General features: G+C 35.9%; 1 protein-coding gene across 1 annotated transcript in view; it reads right to left on the reverse strand.

The window, feature by feature from the left end:
* The window catches only part of CFAP47 (cilia and flagella associated protein 47), a 259,804-nt gene that overhangs the window by 170,180 nt on the left and 68,984 nt on the right, over positions 1 to 20,640 (reverse strand). The window contains exons 34-40 of the mRNA XM_059840326.1: positions 15,317 to 15,414; positions 14,384 to 14,500; positions 10,541 to 10,675; positions 9,931 to 10,043; positions 6,965 to 7,115; positions 6,215 to 6,303; positions 4,823 to 4,906 (exon numbers count right to left, since the gene is read on the reverse strand). Coding sequence (XP_059696309.1) covers positions 4,823 to 4,906; positions 6,215 to 6,303; positions 6,965 to 7,115; positions 9,931 to 10,043; positions 10,541 to 10,675; positions 14,384 to 14,500; positions 15,317 to 15,414 — 787 coding nt within the window. The remainder of the gene's footprint in view (positions 1 to 4,822; positions 4,907 to 6,214; positions 6,304 to 6,964; positions 7,116 to 9,930; positions 10,044 to 10,540; positions 10,676 to 14,383; positions 14,501 to 15,316; positions 15,415 to 20,640) is intronic.

The raw sequence follows: 20,640 nt of genomic DNA on the forward strand, positions 1-20,640 counted from the left end.
AGTTAATCTTGCTGGGCTAAGAAAAAAATCACAGCCTTAAACAAATGGACGTGCAAAACTCTCAGAATATGTTACCCTGGAGATTTGTTTTAATACATATACTTAAAGACCATTTTTCAGAAAGGAAAATGATCTCTGAGTAAATTCATACAACATACTATTTATCCTGTACTTCACAAATAAGTAACTCGCATTAAAAAAAAAATACTAATTTTATATAAAACATCATTTCTCTCAATGCTTTAGCTTTGAATGAGAATGCCAAGTCATGCTTGCAAAAACAGAGACTACAGCAGAAGAATCACTGTAAAAGTAACAAATAGCTCAACAGCTGTATGAAAAAATAATAATAGTAAACAAAATACATTACATTTTTTAACTGGTGAGAATTATACATTGAATAAGTCCTATTTTCAAATCTGAACAACTGAGAAACTCATTAGACTGATTTAACACAGTATTGAACTTCTCTCAATATCAATTTTTTTCTTACTTCAGTGAACAAAGCACTTGCAGGTAAGAGATGGGAAAACAAACCTGTGCTGTGGAAGACATGAACATTGTGTCTCATTCTTCCATAACAAAAAGAAATAGCATCTTGCTCAATAATAAAACTGAAAGGAATAAAGTTCAGAAGGTGTAAGAAGCTTGGCTATGTTCAAAGTCTGGTTCAATACATCCTCTTTCAATACACAGAGAAATAAGGAAAAGGATTAGGGAGAGAAGCTTAAAGCTGCCATAAAATAAGTCTACAGAGCCTGTTCACTGCACCTGAGTCAGGCAAATCCCTGGGATCAGCAGAGAATGTGGAATGAGTGGCTCAAAAGCAGCCCTGTGGAGGAGGATTTGGGCATATTGGTAAATGAAAGATTACAGATGAGCTGGCCATGTCCCAAAGAGCCAAACATGTCCTGGGCTGCATCCAGAGCCCCGTGAGCAGCAGGGCAGGGAGGGGACTCTGCCTCTCTGCTCTGCTCTGGTGACACCCCACCTGCAGAGCTGCCTCCACCTCTGGGGTCCCCAGCACTAGAATGACAGAAGCTGCTAGAGGAGGGCCACAGAAGTGGTCAGAGGGCTGGAGCACTTCTCCCATGAAGATATCCTGGAGGAGATAAGGCTCCAGAAAGACCTCTCTGTGGTCTTTCAATATTTAAGACCAGGGCAGAGGGAGCTGGGGACTGGGGCGGGGGGGTGAAACAAGAGCAGCTCATAAGAGAGAGAGAGAGAGACCAAGCAACTTCTCTAACTGCCCCTCATTTGGTTTGGGGGTTTTTGCTGACAGAGTAAGACAATTTTACTGTTCATTAAATGAACAAAAAGTTCAAGATTATGTTACAGGTGATGATGGGTTAATGAGGGCACTTTTCAGTTGCCTGGTTGAGGTGTGAATACTTCCAATTCATTCCTGCTGTGGTTATTCTAACCAGTTCAGATTAAAAACACAGCCTGGATAGGAAGGGACCTTAAAGATGATCTAATTCCAACCTACTTCCATACTTTTGCACCAGTAAGAGTCTAGTATCTGCTACCTGAGTTGTCAGATACCAGTTCCAAGATGATACTACACTGGGCTTGCCATGTTATCAGGTGTGCCAAAAACCCAGATCAAAAGGAAAATCATCTCTGCAGTCAACACAAAGAGTGTGCATACATCTTTATGGCATATGAGCTACCCATTGGTCATGGTGTGCCTTTACTCTTCATGCCAGGCTCCAAACAAGCCAATAACTTTGTATTTCATCCAACAAATGCTCAGGAAAAAAAATTACTTTCCTATATGTATTTGGAGAAGAATTTACTAGCTTACATCTCCAGAGTCCATATATTACCAAGGAAGGGAAAAAAAGTGCCAGACACCATAAGGAAATCTTAAATTCATAGAGCAACATTTTAATCAATGAACTTTAGGATGTTTAGCAAGCAAAGATCTTATTAGAGAGAAGAGATACAACAAACTGCTTAGAAATGCATTGAAAATACTGAAACATTCGAATACAAAATTCCCATCTAAGATACTCACCAGTTTCCACACTCTGTGGAACAGTTTGTGATCTCAGAATAAAGGGTAGGACAGACACTAAAACAGGTGCTGCCCAAATAGGTACTAAGGCTTAGAGTAGCTGGATTTCTTTGATATCAAATATTACCCAGAATTGTAATGACTCCTGATAACATATTTGTAAACTGTATTTTCTGAAACAACAGGTATTAATGCTGTACCTCAAATTACAAAGAGACACCATTTTTAGATCCTAATTTATTCTTTATTCTTCCAGTAAATAAATACAGGTATTCTGCATAACATAATTCTTTCCTTGGCACATGAAACAGCTTAGAACAAAAAGTGTAAGAAAAAAATTCAGAAAATTGAAATTGTTTGGAATTCCTGACATTATCACCAGTTTTAAAAAAAAGAGTAATTAATTTAACAGTAAGAAGCTATACACAATACAGAACTTGATTTGAAATTCATTCAGTAATTTTTTTCCTTTTTTTTGGTTTAGAATACATTTTTTAATGTAAAAATATTTATCAAAATTCACAACTTGTTTTGCAAATCAATCTGTGCTTTTGCACAGATCCAGATCCAGCCTTATGGACACTACTGCATATGATAATCTGCTTAGTCATGGTCTTAGAATAGGACTATTAGTGAAACACTGGTCTATCTTCACCACTTTCTAGTTTTACAGTAGGAAATTTATGAAGGAAAAGTTAGCTATTAAATGTAACCTTGAACTTTTACAAAAGTATCATTTAATACTTTTTTTCCTAATGGACATAATTTAAAAATACCAACATGCTTGAAAGCTCTGAGTAGTTTTACATTACACAGAATTTCTGGGCCATGTGGTGTGCTTCTTTCCACCTGGTTTTCCTTCTCCCAAAGGGAGCAGACCATGCTGGCACACAGATGGAGACCAAAGATAATAATTGAAGTGTCAAGGGCTTGGAAAAGCACCAAGTGGATAACTTGAAAAGTCTTGTCCAAGTATACTTAAAACTATGCCAACTGGATTAAAAAAAAATAAATAAACAACAAAACAAACCAAAAAAAAAAAAGCACTGTGCTTCTCTCCAAACACCATCCAGTTCTGCATGAATAAAGAAGTCTTGCCTGCAATACTGAAGGACATGGGCTACTGTTAGAGTTTTGGCCTTAGACAGTGCTGTGTCCCAGCAAGGACATAGCAATTCCTCAGGCTCCAGCTCCAAACTGGGATTGTTCCAGTCACACTGTGACAGACCCATGCCACATTGACAGAAGGATTGGTTTCCTCTCCAGCCTGAATGACACCATTTTGGGTACCTGTGACACCGCCAGAGGGGGAAGCTGGGAGGTAAAAGGGTCACCTGCCAGGCAAAGCTTCCTACAGGGAGGTTTAAAGTGGATCTGACATATCTGGAGGCACAGGATGAGGATGCAGAAGGAGCTTTGAGCCCAGCTGGTCGTGCTGGGATGATGAAGTTGTCATGTGAATGCCTTGGTCCTGACATCAACTGTGTCACAGACACAATTACCCAAAGGGCAAGCACTGACTTGACAGCAGTTTTATGCTGACAGAGCACTTAGAGAAATTTGCCTTAATTTGCACACAGCGTTTTCTGGATTTACCAAAAGAATAAAAAATTTTGAGGGCAAAATCTCCTTACTGATCAGTCATGAAATGTACACACGCTACTTTTTTAACACAAATTTCAGAAGTTTGTTCCATTAAAGGAAAAGATCTTCTGAAAGGAGGCATTTAAGTGCTTCAGTTATCATAGAGGACAGAAACATCTAAACATAGAGCAAATCAGTACTGGAAATTTCTAAAGACCTAAGATGCTCTGAAATCAATTTCTGTAAGAATGAGATCTGGATGTGTGTTGAAAATTACATTATTTAGACTGATTGTCTGGGGATAAATTAAGCTGAAATATGCAAGATTATTAAAAAATCCTTTTCTATATCAACAATTATTATACACTTTTTTAATTTCGTAGAAAGTGTAGAATAAATTACACTTTAGAAAAGTATTTCCACTTAAAATATGCATTTATTTCTCTTAATAATAAAATGCTCATTATTTTTCTGCTTTTAAATATTTTCTTTTTTTTTTTGTGATTTTTGAAAAAGGAATTTGAGAAATAGTCTGCATTTCATGACATGACTGTGGAACATTCCTATAATTACAATTCAACCTAGAGTATTGACAAGGTAGTAGTTTATATTTCCCAATAATCCTTGAATAAGTGTTTCAGGATTTTGAATGTTTACATGAGCTTTAAAAATGACACCCAGCTATGGAAAATATTTTAAATTATTAAATAATGGATTATTGAGTTACTGAAGAATTTTTTTTAAATCTGTTTCTAATTTTTTTGCAGTACTGTCCTGATTTCAGCTGGGTAGAATTCATTCTTTTTTCTTAGTACCTGGCACAGTGCTCTATTTTAGAATAGGATGAGAATAATGTTGATAACATTCTGATATTTTAGATGCTGCTGAGCAGTGCTTACTGTTAGTCAAGGAATTTCCAGCTTCCCATGCTCTGCCAGAGAGCAGAGTGACAAGAACCTGTGAGGGAGCATGGCCAGGGTGGCTGAGCCAAAGGGACATCAGTGGCCAAAGGGACATCACAGAACATCAGGCTCAGCATGAAACCCAGGCAGAGGTGGACAGGGGGGCCCCCACTGCTCAGGGACTGCTTGGGCATCTTCTGTCATATTTCCATGTCCTAAACTGCAATTCTTTACAACAGGCAGCACAAAGCATGCACAAACAGGTAACATTAATAGAAACGCATGCCACAGGCAGTAATTGCTGTCTGGAACTTACCTAAACTTTTGCTCTTCCTTTACTTGCCTGGCTTGATACACTTTCTCTGGGTGGAGTAAATGTGTGGATTCCAGCAAAATTACCCTGGAGTATGACAAGCACATATAATAACTGCATTTTTAACTTGCAGAATGACAGTGAAACTCAATTTATTCCAACTTCTAAATGCAGGCTCAATAAAGAAACCTATTCTTTTCAATTAAAGGTACTTTAAAAGTACTTGTTTTTGTTGAACCCCAGTTTTTCTGTAAAAGATCTTCTCCCTTGGTATCAAACTAGCATTTCCTAGTGTTATTTGCAAGTAAATAATATACCCCCTGATGAAACACTAGAGTGTTCAAAACACCGTAAGCCTGATATAAAGAATTTTAACTTTACATTACTGGTTCAAATGTTGCCCAATTTAATAAAGACTTAATGTAATTGTCAAGTAGCTTTTGAATTATCTAAAACTAAATTACATTAAATTAAATTACTTCATCACTTCATTGATAATTTCCAAGGGAGTTATCCAAATCATAAGACTAATTCAGCTTCACTGACCACCTCAAGAACTTAAAAATAAAGGACAGAAGCTAATTAAACTAATATGATTCCTACACACAAGGCTTGAAGAAGTGGAAACAGTCCTGCTACAGGATTTTTATTGTTGTTGCTGTTATTACTACTATTTGTATACACCAATCCTATTCTGTGGAGGAAAGAAAAATTTAATTTGCAGCTTCTGCAACATGTATATTCATGTTGCATAAAAAAACAAGTTAAAAATGTTGTGAAAGATGGTTCTTCCAAATAAATGAATGAGATGAACCAATGCTTAGTTCTAAAGACTAAAGACAAAATATGGAGTCTGATCACATAAATAGATTTCAAATAAGCACAACAATCTATTTCCTTTGTACTAAGGAAAGCAACAATTATAGCTCTGCAGTTGTTGCAGCTATGATGAATACAAATTAAAAATTAGACTAACTGATAAAGATGCAAGCCCCAAGGCAAAAGCATTTTTTTCTTTTGCATGCTTAATAACTTAAACAGCAGAATAAAGCAGATTGGGGAAAAATAACCAACTATTAATTAACATGGCTTGTTTCCCTTTGTAATTCTGCTGGACCTCAGCCAAACACAAAAATACAAGCAAGGTTCATGAACTCTGCTTGATTAAAGCTCCAGCTTTACTGCTTACACTGAGTCGGATTTCAATTAAGGCTTATTTATCTTCTTTATTCATTATGATAGCTTCCACTTCATAGTGCTTGTAAGGATTTTGGGAGTGTAAATCCCTATCATTTAACCTCCAGGTTTACATTTTTAAGAAGAAGAAGAAAATTATGGAAAAGAGTAGATAAAACAGGATTATCATTAGAGAATTGTCTTTATATCACTGTCTACCTGAATACGCCATCAGTTTTGAAGGGATTAGTGACATTTAGGTGAAATTTCTTCAGCTCATAACATGGGTGTCTGCATCTTATTATACCCTAAAAAAGAACAAAAACCATAAGACCAAAAACCAAGTTAACATGGTTTTTTCCTTCTTATTTTTACATGTCCTCTATATTTTCTCCTGCCCCAACCTTCTCTTGCCCTAACACATTTAAGGGGGCTAAAAAAATGAGAGGATCACATAAACACCATCTAAGATCAGAAGTCTTTCCAGATGTGCTTGATGAATTTGGATTACAAACACAAGCCTACCTGCCCTGACTGGGACATACCTGACAGAGTCTCTGTGGTTAAAAAGCACAAATACAGAAACATCTAACAAAATCTTGTGGTCCCTCTACATATGACATCAGAAACCACGAGGCTGAAGCACATTAACACCCCCACAAGAGAATTTCCAATAACTGAAAAGGGCTGAAAGGGCTCCAGATTTATTTTCAGAGCAATCAGTGCAAATTTTTACAGTTTATTCAGGATCCAAATGTGATTTATGTCCTTAGGAATCTTACATATTCTTCTGGGGTTTTTGCTGCATGTACATAGTCTAACATTGGAAATCTGAAAATTCATAGGTCAAAGGCGAATGCTGAGGGTTACTCACATTTTCATTCTTATCTCAGTCCCCTTTTGTTTGATATAATGAACAGAATAACAACATTTTTTGTGACAATATTAATCATACACATATAAACTTACAAGAGGCTCAATACTCTTAACTTCAGCTTTCAGAGAAAATGTCATTGTGGCACCCTCTATTCCATCAACTTTATTGGAGACCAGTAGCAATACTGCTTCAGCAGGGTGCAGGAAACGAATTGTGAACTCCACATTTACAAAGCCTTGTTTCCTATGGAAAAAAGGCACAAAACCAGGGCTCAGAAATTACTCAGAAATGTAATTTCAGGAGCACATTTCAGAGTCTTTGTAAGGGAAAGGTCCTAGAAAAGAAAGCAACTTGTTTCCTCTGAAATACTTTGCTATAGTATAATCTTCAGCCTAAGAGTATTTTAAAACATTCAATAAAAGAACTATCTAGATAAAGAAAAATACTGAATCATTGTTGCTTTTTACATCAGCACATAGTTTAATTTTTCTTCACACACACACACAGAGGAAGGTCTCTTCCAGTAGAGTATCACCCTAAGTTAACAGGTGATCCAATTTATGCTCCTCTATCTGAATAGGTTGTTCTGAGTTAAGCAGTCATTCAGCCTGTTACGCATTTTGCAGGGCAGATCTAGATAGATAATTTGTACTTTATCAAATTATCAATGAAGAGTGAGAAAGAAATTAGTTAAAAAAACCATTCAGATTAATTAGTAAAGCTGAGTAACTAAGAGGGAGAAAAAACAAAGATCTCTTGTACAAGCAGCAGCCTCACTCTAATGAGAAAACTGGAGATGACCACACAGAATGAGAGTTTAGACTAGATATACAGTCAGACTTTATCTGCATCAGCCCTTCAATGAAGCAAGAATAAGAAAACTTCAGTGCCTGAAGCTCTCACTTTGAAGCTCTCAAAATGTCTCTCTGATTTTGAGATTAGTCTCAAAAAAACAGTAAATCTGCAACTGTCAATTCTGAATATTGATGATGAAATCCTGGAAGTTCTGTAAACATGGCTCTTCCAGCTTTCAAGCTCCTACTGCAGAGCCCCCAGACAATTCCATTTATGACACTGAAGAGTTGCCCAGTCCCCCAGAGTCTGAGGCTCCTAGGTCACCTCACCATTCAAAATGTTCTGAAAAAATGATGCTGTGGTGCAAGCACCCAGAGGAATAAACTCCCAGTTTTATACTTTTTTAAACTCCCAGAGACATACACTCCCAGTCTGCTCTGGTCACAAATAAGACAGACAGGCAACAACAGTGTGCAGCACTTTCTGCCTGATCTTTGCCCTCTGACTCTTGCACCAGCCGAGAATTTGGATTGAATTGTTGCCTTCTGCAGCAAACCCACAAAGTTGCTTCATTTTTATCTCTATTAATCAGTGTTGTGGTCAATGTAAAATGAGGGCAAATTCACCTCATGGAATTGTCTATAACCTTGGGGGTTTATGCTATTCCTGTTGTGAACTGCAAGTCTACACAGCACAGTGCAATGCCCTGGAGAGTGGGAATCTCAGCTCAAGAGGTAATGATGCCAGATGCAACATAAGACACTGAACTACACTCAGAATGTTATTCATATTACTATAATTTCCAAACCCACCTACAACATGATGATCTATCTAACATAAAGAACCTGCAAGACTCCCATAGTCTTGTCAATACTTGAAGTTTTTTAAACACTTGCACCAGAATATTAAGAAAGCTATGAATTTCAAAGACCCTATTTTTCATTTAATGATCATGACATTATGATAAATTCTGCAGAGGTTACTGTGAATGACTGGCATTTCCACAGGTTTTTATTTCCATGCAATTTTTCAAATATTTGTTTTTATATATAATGCCAAGCAGCACAACAACAAGGTTTTGCACATTTTTTTCTGTCTTGATTTTGCTTTGTGGTTTGTTCTGGGTGTTTAATTTTAAAGGAGAAGTGAAAAACAGCCATGGTATTGACCTTTCATAGAAACACATGGTATTTTCAAGGATTACATTTATATGATAACTCGTATTTGAAGTAATTGCAAAGAAAACGGAATCAAATCAACCTCACAGCTTGCTGAAAACATAGCATTTTTTGTGGCTGCCTTTGCATAGATTTATAATAGGCATGTTATTTAATACTGACAGATTGATGGTCCTTAAAGAGCACTGTATTTATGTTGAGTCTTCTTGAACTTGACCATCTATTTTTGATTTTTTTTTCTCCTTCATGGTTTATCTTTATACAAATCATGACCTTTATTTTTCCTTTTTACCGTCTCCAATCCATTTTATCTGTAAATGGATATCTTGCAGACAAACTCGAAAGCTGTTAACTGACAGCCAGAGTCACCATTACATCCCTCTTGTCTTCACTAGTTAAACAGGGATTTATGAAATTCTTGTATTGATTCATAAAGCTGCATAGCAGAGAAAGAGGAAAATGTACTTAGAGAAAAAAACACTTATTGAAATGAGATGGTGATACACCAGAAGTATTTCTGCTAGCAGAAATTATAACCTAATGATTTCCCAAAATTACATCTTTCAAATCCCTAGATGTCTCTCAGATATGTAAAATGAACAAGTAACTACATCACATCCATCTGGGTGGGGAGGAAGGATGGGGGCAAAAAGATGCAGTGTAATACTACTAAAACCTGTGTCATGGTCCCTCTATTTCCCTGTGATGCTTAAATTAGGATCCAAAATCTGCAACTACATAAGAAAAGAAATCTACCTGCTCATGCTTCTACAATGCATTGCTGTACAAAATGTGAATGAAGTTTTGATACATAGTAAAAAAAAAATATATTGGAGACAGAAGGCTCTTATAATGATCTGAAGGCTTATATATTGCTCTTAAATTCTACTGAGCCCAACTGAAAGAGTCCCACTGAAATATTACTCTAGATTTGTTCCAGGTTAAGAAGAAAAACCTGACCCTTACACCGGCTAATTTTGCCCTGCTTGTAGTTGAACACATTTCTAGTGTTCCACCACTCCTAAATCAGTAAGTTTCTATTTCTGTAATGCTACCAATAATAACACAAACATTTCATTACTTACCCAGCAGGAATGGTAACAGTGTTTCCTTTAGGTAAAGAAAAATCATGAGCATCTCTTCCCACAAGAAAAGCATTGTAGGACAAAGTGTAATTGCTTGGGTTCTTCAGGCACACCTACCACAACAAAAGCAGCAAGATCAGCCTATTTTCACTCATTTTTAGACTATAAAAGCTGTGTTCTGCAGGTAAGTTCCAAAATACAAACTAAGGGTATCACAAAATAAAAAAGTACTTCAAGTAACTGGGTAGATAATTTTCCTTCCAAAGGTGAGTAGATTTCGAATGGACTATCCAAACTTCATTTTTGAGAGTACAGTGCACACTGCACTCCTATGCCTGTGAATATCTTATTCCTCTCTTTGATATCAGATTTGACAAATTTGCAGATTTTTTTCATGTGCTTTCAAGCATAGGGAAAAAAACAGAAGTGAAATCCCAATACTGAAGAGAATAAAAACATAAAATGCACAATTTCATCTTCCATATTTATTAACTAAATGACAGGAAACCTATTAACTCTTTGCTGTAGCTTATATATAACATAAACACATACATACACACAGTGTTCTAACCTTGCATTACTATGAATCTCAAGTCAATGGAATCAATACCTGCTTCACAATAGTTGCATGGAGAGCACCTGAAAATTCTATAGTGTTCTTGGGTAAGTAGTGAGGGAGAATGTCAAACATGTGGACACACAAAATCAGCATCATGACAGGATTTGGATCACAGATATCAGTGGCCTAATATTGAAAACAAACAAAAAAAAAAAAAAACAGACGTTCAGTTAAAATTTTGCCTGTATAGTTTAAGTATAGGAAGAAGAAGAAAAAGAAAATTAAATTCTTATTAAAAAAATATTTTTAATCTAACCTGTAATAACTGGATTATTCTCATGGCTAATATGAATCTTGTCACTGCACAAAAAAACCTCTAATTAATGAAAACAACTGACATGCTCTGGTGATAAAAATTAAGCACAACTTTTTTTCTCAAAGGTTCAGCAGAAACAAATGCTAATTTTATTAAATGAAGCATAACAGAAAAAGCATGGAAACTTTACTGTCTGCAAAAACATACATACTTGCTATCTTAAAAAAAAAAAAAAGTTTCTTTAAAATACCATCCCAAATACTCCTACATACACTGGGAGTTCACAAAGTTAATTTCACCTTCCAAATAACAACAATATAGTTGTTTCTATTGCAGATACTTTTTATATTTTTGTATATTGATTTATAAAAGATAGAAATTATTCTTGCAGGTTAAATATTTGATTTACAGAAATGAGTTTGAGTGCAAGCTGCAAAACATGTCCAGCTTTAATCCTCAGCAATTGGGTAAGTCACTGAGGAGAGTGGTAAAATTATTTGCCACAGAGCATGAAAAAAAGAGAAAAAGAACATTTACTCTTCTGGACTGTCTTTAGTGTTGCAAGAGAGATGTATAGATATATTTATCATCTTAACTGAGTTAATTTTTATTTTCAAGTTAGCCTATTTAAAGTTTTCAAGGTAAAGTTCTCTTGCCCTGTGCCTAGCCAAGCAGCTCATGCTACTCCCAGCAGGTCTCACACAGCTCCTCCTCTAACCTTCCAAGAGAGTGAGTACATAACTGGGCACTGATCTAAAGTTCCCCTGCAACTCTCCATGGCTGCCTAGAAAACGTTTTTCCTTGAAATTCTTAAGATTAATTTCCTTTATTCTTCATGCACTGATGTAATCACACATCTCATCTCATATTTCTATTTAATTCCATCACCACTGGTTGAAGATTCAAACTTTAGGATGCATTCACTATGCAAAGTGAAAAAGCTTCTTCTGTGCCAAAAGCTTTAAACCTGAACTCTGAAAAGTATTCTGAATTTTCCATTCATTTATCTCAATAATGGCTATTGAATGTTACCCATTATACCAATACAACTGTGGTTTTACACCCCTACTTTTCACTCTTCCTGCATTTTTCTTTAAGATAGAAAAGATGCCAGAGTAGATTATCTGTTGAAGACTCTTCTGCCACCTACTTCCTTCTACCCATTTCCACTTAGATCAGAATTTATTCCCTGAGAAAATACAATTCTATCCTGTGATGAATTCATAAAACTCCATTTGTGCCATTTATCATCTACTACTCTAAAAACTAAATTTAAAAAACCACATTTCTTAAGAACTGAAAATTCACAGTAAATATTATTTGCCTTTTAAAATATGTGTTAGCAAACAATAGCAATAATTATAAATTAATAATGATACATAACAAGGTCTGAAAAAAAATTCCTTTATTGACTGCTCCCAATCACTGCACCTTCTAACCTAATCTCTTCATCACACACATTCCCTCCATGTTGCTGCTATCTACCATCCTATCTTGTAATAATTTATTTTAGCCTTTCAGCTGAATCTTCTTCAAATCAAAGCATTTTAAAACTTAAAAATATCAAACACAATTTAAAAACTCATAGAAAGCCACCTCTAATACTCTAGGGCTGAATTGTAAGTGATGATTAGAAAGTGGAAACCATTTCCTGCCCAAAGTACTCCATCTTAAATCTGCACCTTAATCTTTAAAAGGATTTCAAAGCCTTGAACTCCATTAAAAGTGTCATTTAAACCTGAAGCTGAAGACTTGCAGACAGTTGAACTTCTTTATTATTATTACAGATTCTTAGATTTTTAGATTGAAAAGACCAGATTTTCCAGACTTAACACATCTCAGCTCGTGCTGTTAATTAATGCAAACGTCCTGAGAGTTCAAAAGCAGTGACTGCCTGAGTGAATGTTCCAATGCTATTGGAACATTTTAGCCTGCTACATTTCAGACAAGATTATCAGAAAATTCCCAAATGAAGATATTTCAGCAAAAGGGTTCATGTATTTTGCCTTTTTTATTGCTGCAAAACAAGACAGTTCAGAAGTTTCCACATATATGCCTTAAAAAAAAGCATATATGAATTTCAATAAATCTATGTAAAATGTACCCTTTGAACATAAAATTCAGACTTTGAAAATCCAAGATCTGTTCCTTTTTCTGGTACTGACTGACTGTGTATCTTTGTTTAAATTGTTAGTCTGCACAGAAGTGGATTGTCCCATTTATTGCAGACAATTTAGTCTTAAAACAGTTACATTAGTGAGAATATCCTAGAATTCTGCTTCCACATCTGAAGTGCTCAACACCCTTTTCATACTGGCATCAAGTCTCTGCCTGCACGTGCTGAACTGCCTGTTTTTCTTAACAAAAGCTGAGGCAGAATATACCTTTGTTTTGAGGGTTATATCACCATTAGTTTTTTGCTTCCTGTCAGTCACAAGTATGGGAAGCAGTAGATTTTCTTTGTTTAGCCTATTATAGCAAAGTCATTTCTAACAGAGTGATCTGTATCAGGAAACAGTAAGACAGCAGCTGATACAAATGGCAATAGCAGGGTTAATTTTTCCCTGTAATCATAACACAACCAAATGGAAAGGAGAAAAAAAGTTCTAATTGAGCATCATTTTATACTACTTTGTTCACTACCTCTGATTCCTAATGCCATTAATTCCTTGGGGAAGTTTCCTCCTACACTTTCAAATACATTGTCTATTCTACTGCACCTTCTGCTCTTCCAGCCTGCCCAATATGCTCCCAGAGATGTAAATAACTCACAAAGGGACAGTTAAAGAAATGCAGACTGGGAGCAGGAGAAAACTGGGTTTGGGGACAACAAAAAGAACAAAGAAATGATATCTAACCTATGTAATGTCACCATATATAGAAAATTTGGAGCCATAGGTCAATAAAACCGTGGAGATGCAAAGCATGTTTACTAAACATATAAAAGAGATCCCAAGGAGACCTTGATTGAAGAAATTATCAACAGTTATCAACATTGTATTCCTCCCCCTAAACAGGTCACCAGAAGCTGCTGGTTTCAAGTGAGTGCTACTCTCACCAGCATCCAAAGCTGGGGATAAATAAATTCTGCATGCACCAAACCTGGGACAGAACTGTCATGGGCCTTCATGGTTAGATGCATCTAACTGTCACTAGACATTCATATAATTTTTTTCACCATTTATTTTTATGTTTAAGTGCATGATGTTTGTTCTTAAACATATTTTTCTAAATTGCCTTCCAATAGTAATAATGAATTCCATTTGAGTTTTCACTGTTTGATTTAGGATGCTAAAAATCTGAACTGAATTAATTTATGTTCACCTAGTTGTGCATGCGTGATTCTACAAAGCAAGGAATTATGAAAATTACTTCTAATTAAGTCTATTAATATGAAGCAGTATTTTGGTTTCCATCATATAGTAACACATCCTGAAACAAAACTGGTTCACTACAATCTCACTTTAACTGGATGTCCAACACTACTATACAAAAAACAAAATAAAAATATTTTTATATATATATATATGTATGTATGTATATATATATAAAAAAGGTGGTACTATGAAATCACCTACCTTTATGTCCAGATCCATATTGATAGTATGCAGAGCCTTCACAAGTATCAAGGCGTTGTTCAGAAACTCTTCATGAGTTCTTGGATTAGTATACATCTTTATGAAGTGAGTGGGAATCTAGACAAGACAGAGAAATCAAACTCAGCCTCCCACTAGGTAAAAATACTGATTTTGTATTCTTGCTCATTCAGCAATCAATAACATCTAAATTTTGAACTGAAATTCCTTGTTAGGAATAAACCCATTAAAAAAAAAAAAAAAACAACTAATACTGAAATACTCCCCCATGACTTGCTAAATGTTGGGGTGTTTTTTTTTCCTTTTTAAAGATCCCATAGGCCAAGAGCTGCTGTTGGGGAAAGTTCCCTGCCCAAGCACCCAGGAGCCACTGGCAGCCACCTGAGCTGGGACTGAAGGGCACTTGCAGGGGAGGCTGCAGCGAGTGATGGATGCCCTGCTTGACTCCCCACACCCCACCCTGACACTCTCAGACAGGGTTTCCTTCCTGTCTCAACCCCAGGTTTCTCACAGCAGAATCTCAGCCATCTGGATCCTTTAATCTTGGTGCAAAAACAGAAGAACACCTTGAGCTGGTGCCTCTGAGGAGGGATCCCTGGAAGCCAAGGAAACCCTGGGCTTTTCCACACCTCAGCCTGGGTGTGTCCAAGTCTGGTGTGTTCCTGCTGGATCCCCAGCTCCTGCCATGTCTCTCTGGTCACCTGGCTGTGCCCCAGGTCCCCAGACCTTTGTTGTGCAAAGGGTCAGTGCCAGGTCCCTCTCCTCGGGCTCCCAGCATGCAGAGCTCCAGGTGCAGCCCCCAGCACAGCCACACCCCAGTGCCAGCCCTCAATGCATTCCTCAGCATTGCAAAAACAAACACACTGACATTCATGAACTGCATAAAACTTGCACAATATTATAAAACCTTCTTACCAAATATGGACAATACCCTGCCATCTGTGCTGCCAGTACCAGACCATCCAGAAGATCTTGGTCAAAATTCACTATCCATCTCATGGGTGGTATTCCACCTGATTAAAAGACAAAGCAAGATTCATAAGATTTTCTTCTCCCCAAGAGGTCTATTTTGTTCTGGATAGACATGGTAACTATTTGAAATCACTGAATGGAGGAAATAATATACAAAGGAAGCATCCATTCACATGCAGAATTTCACCAGCATATTTTTATTTCAGAGCTGTTGCTTTAAAACTTGAAAAATCTCACCTAGAATACTGGAACTGTAATTCACTCTGCTGCAGCATGTAAGAGTATTCATCACAGCAGAATGGAGAACAAATAATCTAAACTTAACCTCACAGATTAGGAGCCTAAATATGTAAACATTTTATTACTATAGGCCTAACAATAATAGTTCTACTGAGTCTCATGAAAATATGCAGAAATCCTTGAAAGTTGAAATGCTTAAGACACAAAACAAAAAAAGGTTATTGATTTTCTTTAAGGTCATATTGAATTATTTGGCATAAATGCAATATAAATGAGAGCTAACAGCTCAATTGTTACAACACAAATCACCCCTTCTACAACTGTTGTAAACCCCAATGCCTAAGAAGGGTAGGTAATTTTTTTGTATTCCTAATGTTTCTTATGAAAATAAAACAAATTATTAAGACATTAAATGTAGTTTATTTATAATTGCTTATTTGAAGCATCCATATCTTAAAATATTTAACACAGCATGTATACACCTTTATTGTCCCAGGTCCAAGCTCCCAAATTTAGGAAACACTTTGGATTTCAGCCAATGGCAAGATTTTCAGATAGATTGGGATCAAGCTTTCTCATATGGGAGAAATTACATAGGTTTCATTTCACTATTACATTTAAATTAGTTCAACCCACAATAAACCCCTGTGCCAGATCCTAAGCAAAATCTGTCATTATGCAGAAAATGGGCAAACATTTATAGAATACAGTTGAGGTATCATCAAAAAACTTAAATGTCTGTCACTTCACATCAACTTGCAGATGCTTCAGCATACTCATACAGCTTTAGTAAGAAAAAACACGAGCAGATGCTGCACAAACTTAAAAACAGTCTTAAAATCCATCTGAGCCTAACTCTGTGACATCAGTAATGATTTTAGTTTGCCACTGCTTCAGTGTGGTGATGTTTAGGCTTGGCCCAAAATCCCTTATTTTTTTTTTCTATTCATGCTGTGAATCAATTTTGGTACTATTATTCTAAATATTCATTAAATATATTTTTAAAAACAACCAAAAGTCTTTAAAAGAGTATCTGCATGAAGATTTCATTGAAGTTTTCAAAACAAAATAAAACTTGCAATAATCTCACTGTGTCAAAAACTATTTTTTCCTTATTGTTTAAATAAAAGAACTTTTTCAAGCAGAAAACTCAACTTTCAAGTCTTGAAAACTCCCTATTGGAAGGTACCAAAGATGGAGGATATATAACTGACTGGATATATAACATCTACCTGTTACTTATGACAGGAAGAGATTATAGTAATATGAGCCTCAATATCTAAATTGTAACAGTATTAATTTTAACTCAATTCAGACATCAATTTTATAAATATTTACAGTAAGAGACATTTGTTTCATCCCATCTTCTTGGGAACCTGCTTGCAGTTATTTAAAAAATATTTAATGTAGTCACTGCAAAAACAAATACTTTAAAAATAGCAAGATACATTTTTGAAAGCATACTTTCTTCCTAAAAAGTTAGTGTTTCTAGCATAAATTCATCACTTTATTGATCATAGTGGGGACCTATAAAAATCAATAAACTCTCTTCTTTTTTTATTAATAGAGTTCAGACTCACTCTCAGCACATAACATCAGCATTTTTAAAAAATCAATATTTTCAAATTTTTATTTTTACCTTTTTAAGATTAACTATTTCTGCTTTACTAAGTTCAATATTGAATTATTCTTCTGGTTAGTTATCTAGATTGATTTGCTGAGCGTGGTTATGGAAACCCATTAAACTTATGCCTTGATTAAGAAAAGCATCTTTATTTTTCATCCAGCTTTATATTTTACTTTAAATATACTATTTGCTGGTTTTAGTCTTCTGGTGGGAATATTACTTGAGCACACTTAAGCAGAATCACAGAATGGTTTGGGTTGGAAGGGACATTAAAGATTGTCAAGATCCAAACCCCTGCCATGGCCAGGCACAGCAAAACCAGCACTTTTGTATTTTGTTGTGTCCTCACTAATCCTTGCTTTCATGCTGGTAGAATTGTCTCTGTGCCAACAAAGTAGCAGGGGAACAAAGCTGGCTTAAAAAGAAAGAGCAAAAAATTCATTTACAGTTTAATCTGGGTCACTCAATCCAGTTTTGCCATGCAGCCACATAAATGTGCCAGTGGAAATGAAACATGGTGGGACTATTTTCTAAAACATCATTTATTGAACTATAGCTTTATAGTTGTGTAAATGGGTACATAAAAGAAAAAAAAAACATTAAGTGGGATATTTTCCCATCTTAGCTAATTAAATACTCCGATAAGCATTTTTGTTGTTTCTCAGTTAATCCTTCTACTATCAATCAACCTACTTAACTCAAAGGCTTGTGAATAAATTAGTCAGAAAACTTAATGTATTTTTCCTAATTACATCAAATCTAGCAGAACATCTGCCAGCTAACCACTCTACAGTAATTAAGTTTTTAAATAGAATTAGTCAATTTTAGTAGAAATAAACAATAGAAATCAGAATTATTACTCAGGATACCTCTAAGCACGTAAATATATTGAATTTTATTTGTACTGGCATTTCTTGCAAAAAAAAAAAAAATCAAGTGGAGCTTTAAGATAATGATTTTCATCCACTGTAATGATAAAAACCTGGCCAAAAATACTTTCAGAGATAAATGGTAACAGGTAGTAAACAACTCTGTGTGACTGGGGCAGGGGAGAGAAAATTGTCCAAACTTTCACTTCTGAATTGAGACAGATTCCTGCTACTTGCTAGCTGCATCCCAAAAGGGCTGGCTGCAAATTTTGATAACACCGAGACTGAAATGGCACATTCTAAATCTCCCATTAATGAACAGGAGTGAGACAGAAGCCCCAATTAGGCAGATAATGAACTGTGCTCTGCATATAGACTAATGAGATTGGGAAAACTGGAGACTTGGAGTTATGAAAAGAAGAGGCAAAACAGAAGCATTTCCAAAAAGAATCCATGGTCTTGATGAGACAACAGGGGACTGGAAAGAAGGTGCAAAAATTCATAACTGGAGGAAAGATTTTGGAAGTGGGAGAAGGTTCTGAAGATCAGAGAGGTGCATAGAGACAAATGCCACTGAATGTCCAGGGATTTTGAACAGACATGGGACTGGTGTCTCTGAGCAGCAGCACAGCAGGAATTGACTTCTCCCTGATGCTCCAGTGGCCTCCCTGGCACAGAGGGAATGTGAGCAGAGCGCTGTGGGAAGCAACTGGATGTGTGAAATTATCAAACAGGGCAAGAGCTGGTTCTACAACAAATCCAGGACCCACCACAGGGTGTTTTGTACTCTGTCTCACCCACAATAAGAGGTGAAAATTCTTGGTAAAAGAAAATAACTAAGCAGGGTTAGCTTGGAGTGGATGTGCAGCCAAACACTTGTTATGGTTACAGAAACCTAAAACTATACTGCAATAGGCCTCTGCAAGGGACCTGAAATGAGAGTGGCTCTGTTTCACTTGTGGATTCCCCTCAGCACTTAAGGAAGAAGCATGAAGTCAATTCAGTGATTTGGGACCAACTTAATTCTTGAATGCATTTACTTTTATTTTAGGTTTGTTGGGGCTTTTTTTTTTTTAACATGTACTGGTATCATGTTGCATGCATGTAGCAACCAAGCATAACAGCATTGTTTCCATCTTTGTTGTGATAGGTAAAGCCAACTCCTGAAGACAGACTGCTTGCTTCATTCATGAAGCATTTCTATTTAGAAGCAGCAGTTTTGCCATGGCACTCTAATTATTCACCACTTTTTAAATATTTCCTTCAAATTAAGTCCAGATTCACTGAGTTTTTTTAAAACTTGATGTTCTTACCCTGATGAATCAATAGAAAGTTTACAAGGTTTTCCAATTTTTTTTTTTTGCCCATATTCTATTTATCACAAAAAAAAAAACCAAAAAAAACCTAAAACCAAATCAAAACAAAAACCCCCCACACGTACCAAAACTAAATATCTGTTTCTACTTATTATTATATTTTAAACTTCAACATTTTTTGTGGGATTTGAAAACTAGTTTCCTTACTGAGATAATCAAGGGAATACCTACAGCAATTCTACAAAAAAATAACAAACTTCTTATTTGTTGTCAGAATACCAAGCAACTGTTACCATAAACTCCTCTAGGTCGATTTTTTTTATTTCTTTGATATGTAAATGATTAAACAGTCCAAGGAAAAATACTACACATTTTAACTTTAGTAAAATTTTTATTACATTTTTTGTCATAGAAAAGCAATGAAAATGCACTCTAGGAAAAAGGTTCTATAAAGTGAAGTACAAACTACACTGAAAAACAGTAACCCTAACTGCTATCAGCTGTCCACAACAAAAATCATAGATCGTGTACTTTCCAATATTTTCATATGCAATTTTTAAAAACTGCACTAAATTATCTTACTCCCATCTGGAGATAATATAAAACAGATTAAAGAATTGGCTTAGGGAAGAAAAATTGTTTGCAAGTATTCATGAGGAAAGGACTATAATTTAAGTTCTTGAACAACTGGAGTAATGATCTGAAACAAATGGGATGAAATCTAATAATGATGCTTGCAGTATACTACAATTAATTAAGAATAATTCATTATGCAAGTGCTAGATGGAAAATTGGATAGAGAGAACTTCTGCAGGAAAGAATCTGGAGAAAACAGTGAATCCAGTACTGTGGCAGGAAAAGCAAATACTGTGTTAGCATGCATTTACAGGAGAGTTGCATCTTGGGCACACACACTGATCTTTTCACTTGTGTTCATCTCTGGTAAAGTCTCACCTGGTACAGAAAAAAGCAATGTCACCAAACTTCAGGAGAAGGAGCAACTAAAAGGGTTTACAACAAAAAAACTCTGAGTATACTGAAAGTCTGAAAGAATGGAAATGTTTTGCCAAGAGGGGGGAGAGAGAGAAACTGGAAGAGAAGGTAACAATCTGCAACTGTATGAAGTCAATAGAAAAGCAAAGCTTCATTACACATCATATTTTAAAAGAGGAAGAATGGACTTCAACCCAAAATTTCCCATGCTAGAGTTCATGT

The sequence above is a fragment of the Haemorhous mexicanus genome, chromosome 2 (assembly GCF_027477595.1).
Source record: "Haemorhous mexicanus isolate bHaeMex1 chromosome 2, bHaeMex1.pri, whole genome shotgun sequence".
In the NCBI taxonomy this organism is placed as follows: domain Eukaryota; kingdom Metazoa; phylum Chordata; class Aves; order Passeriformes; family Fringillidae; genus Haemorhous; species Haemorhous mexicanus.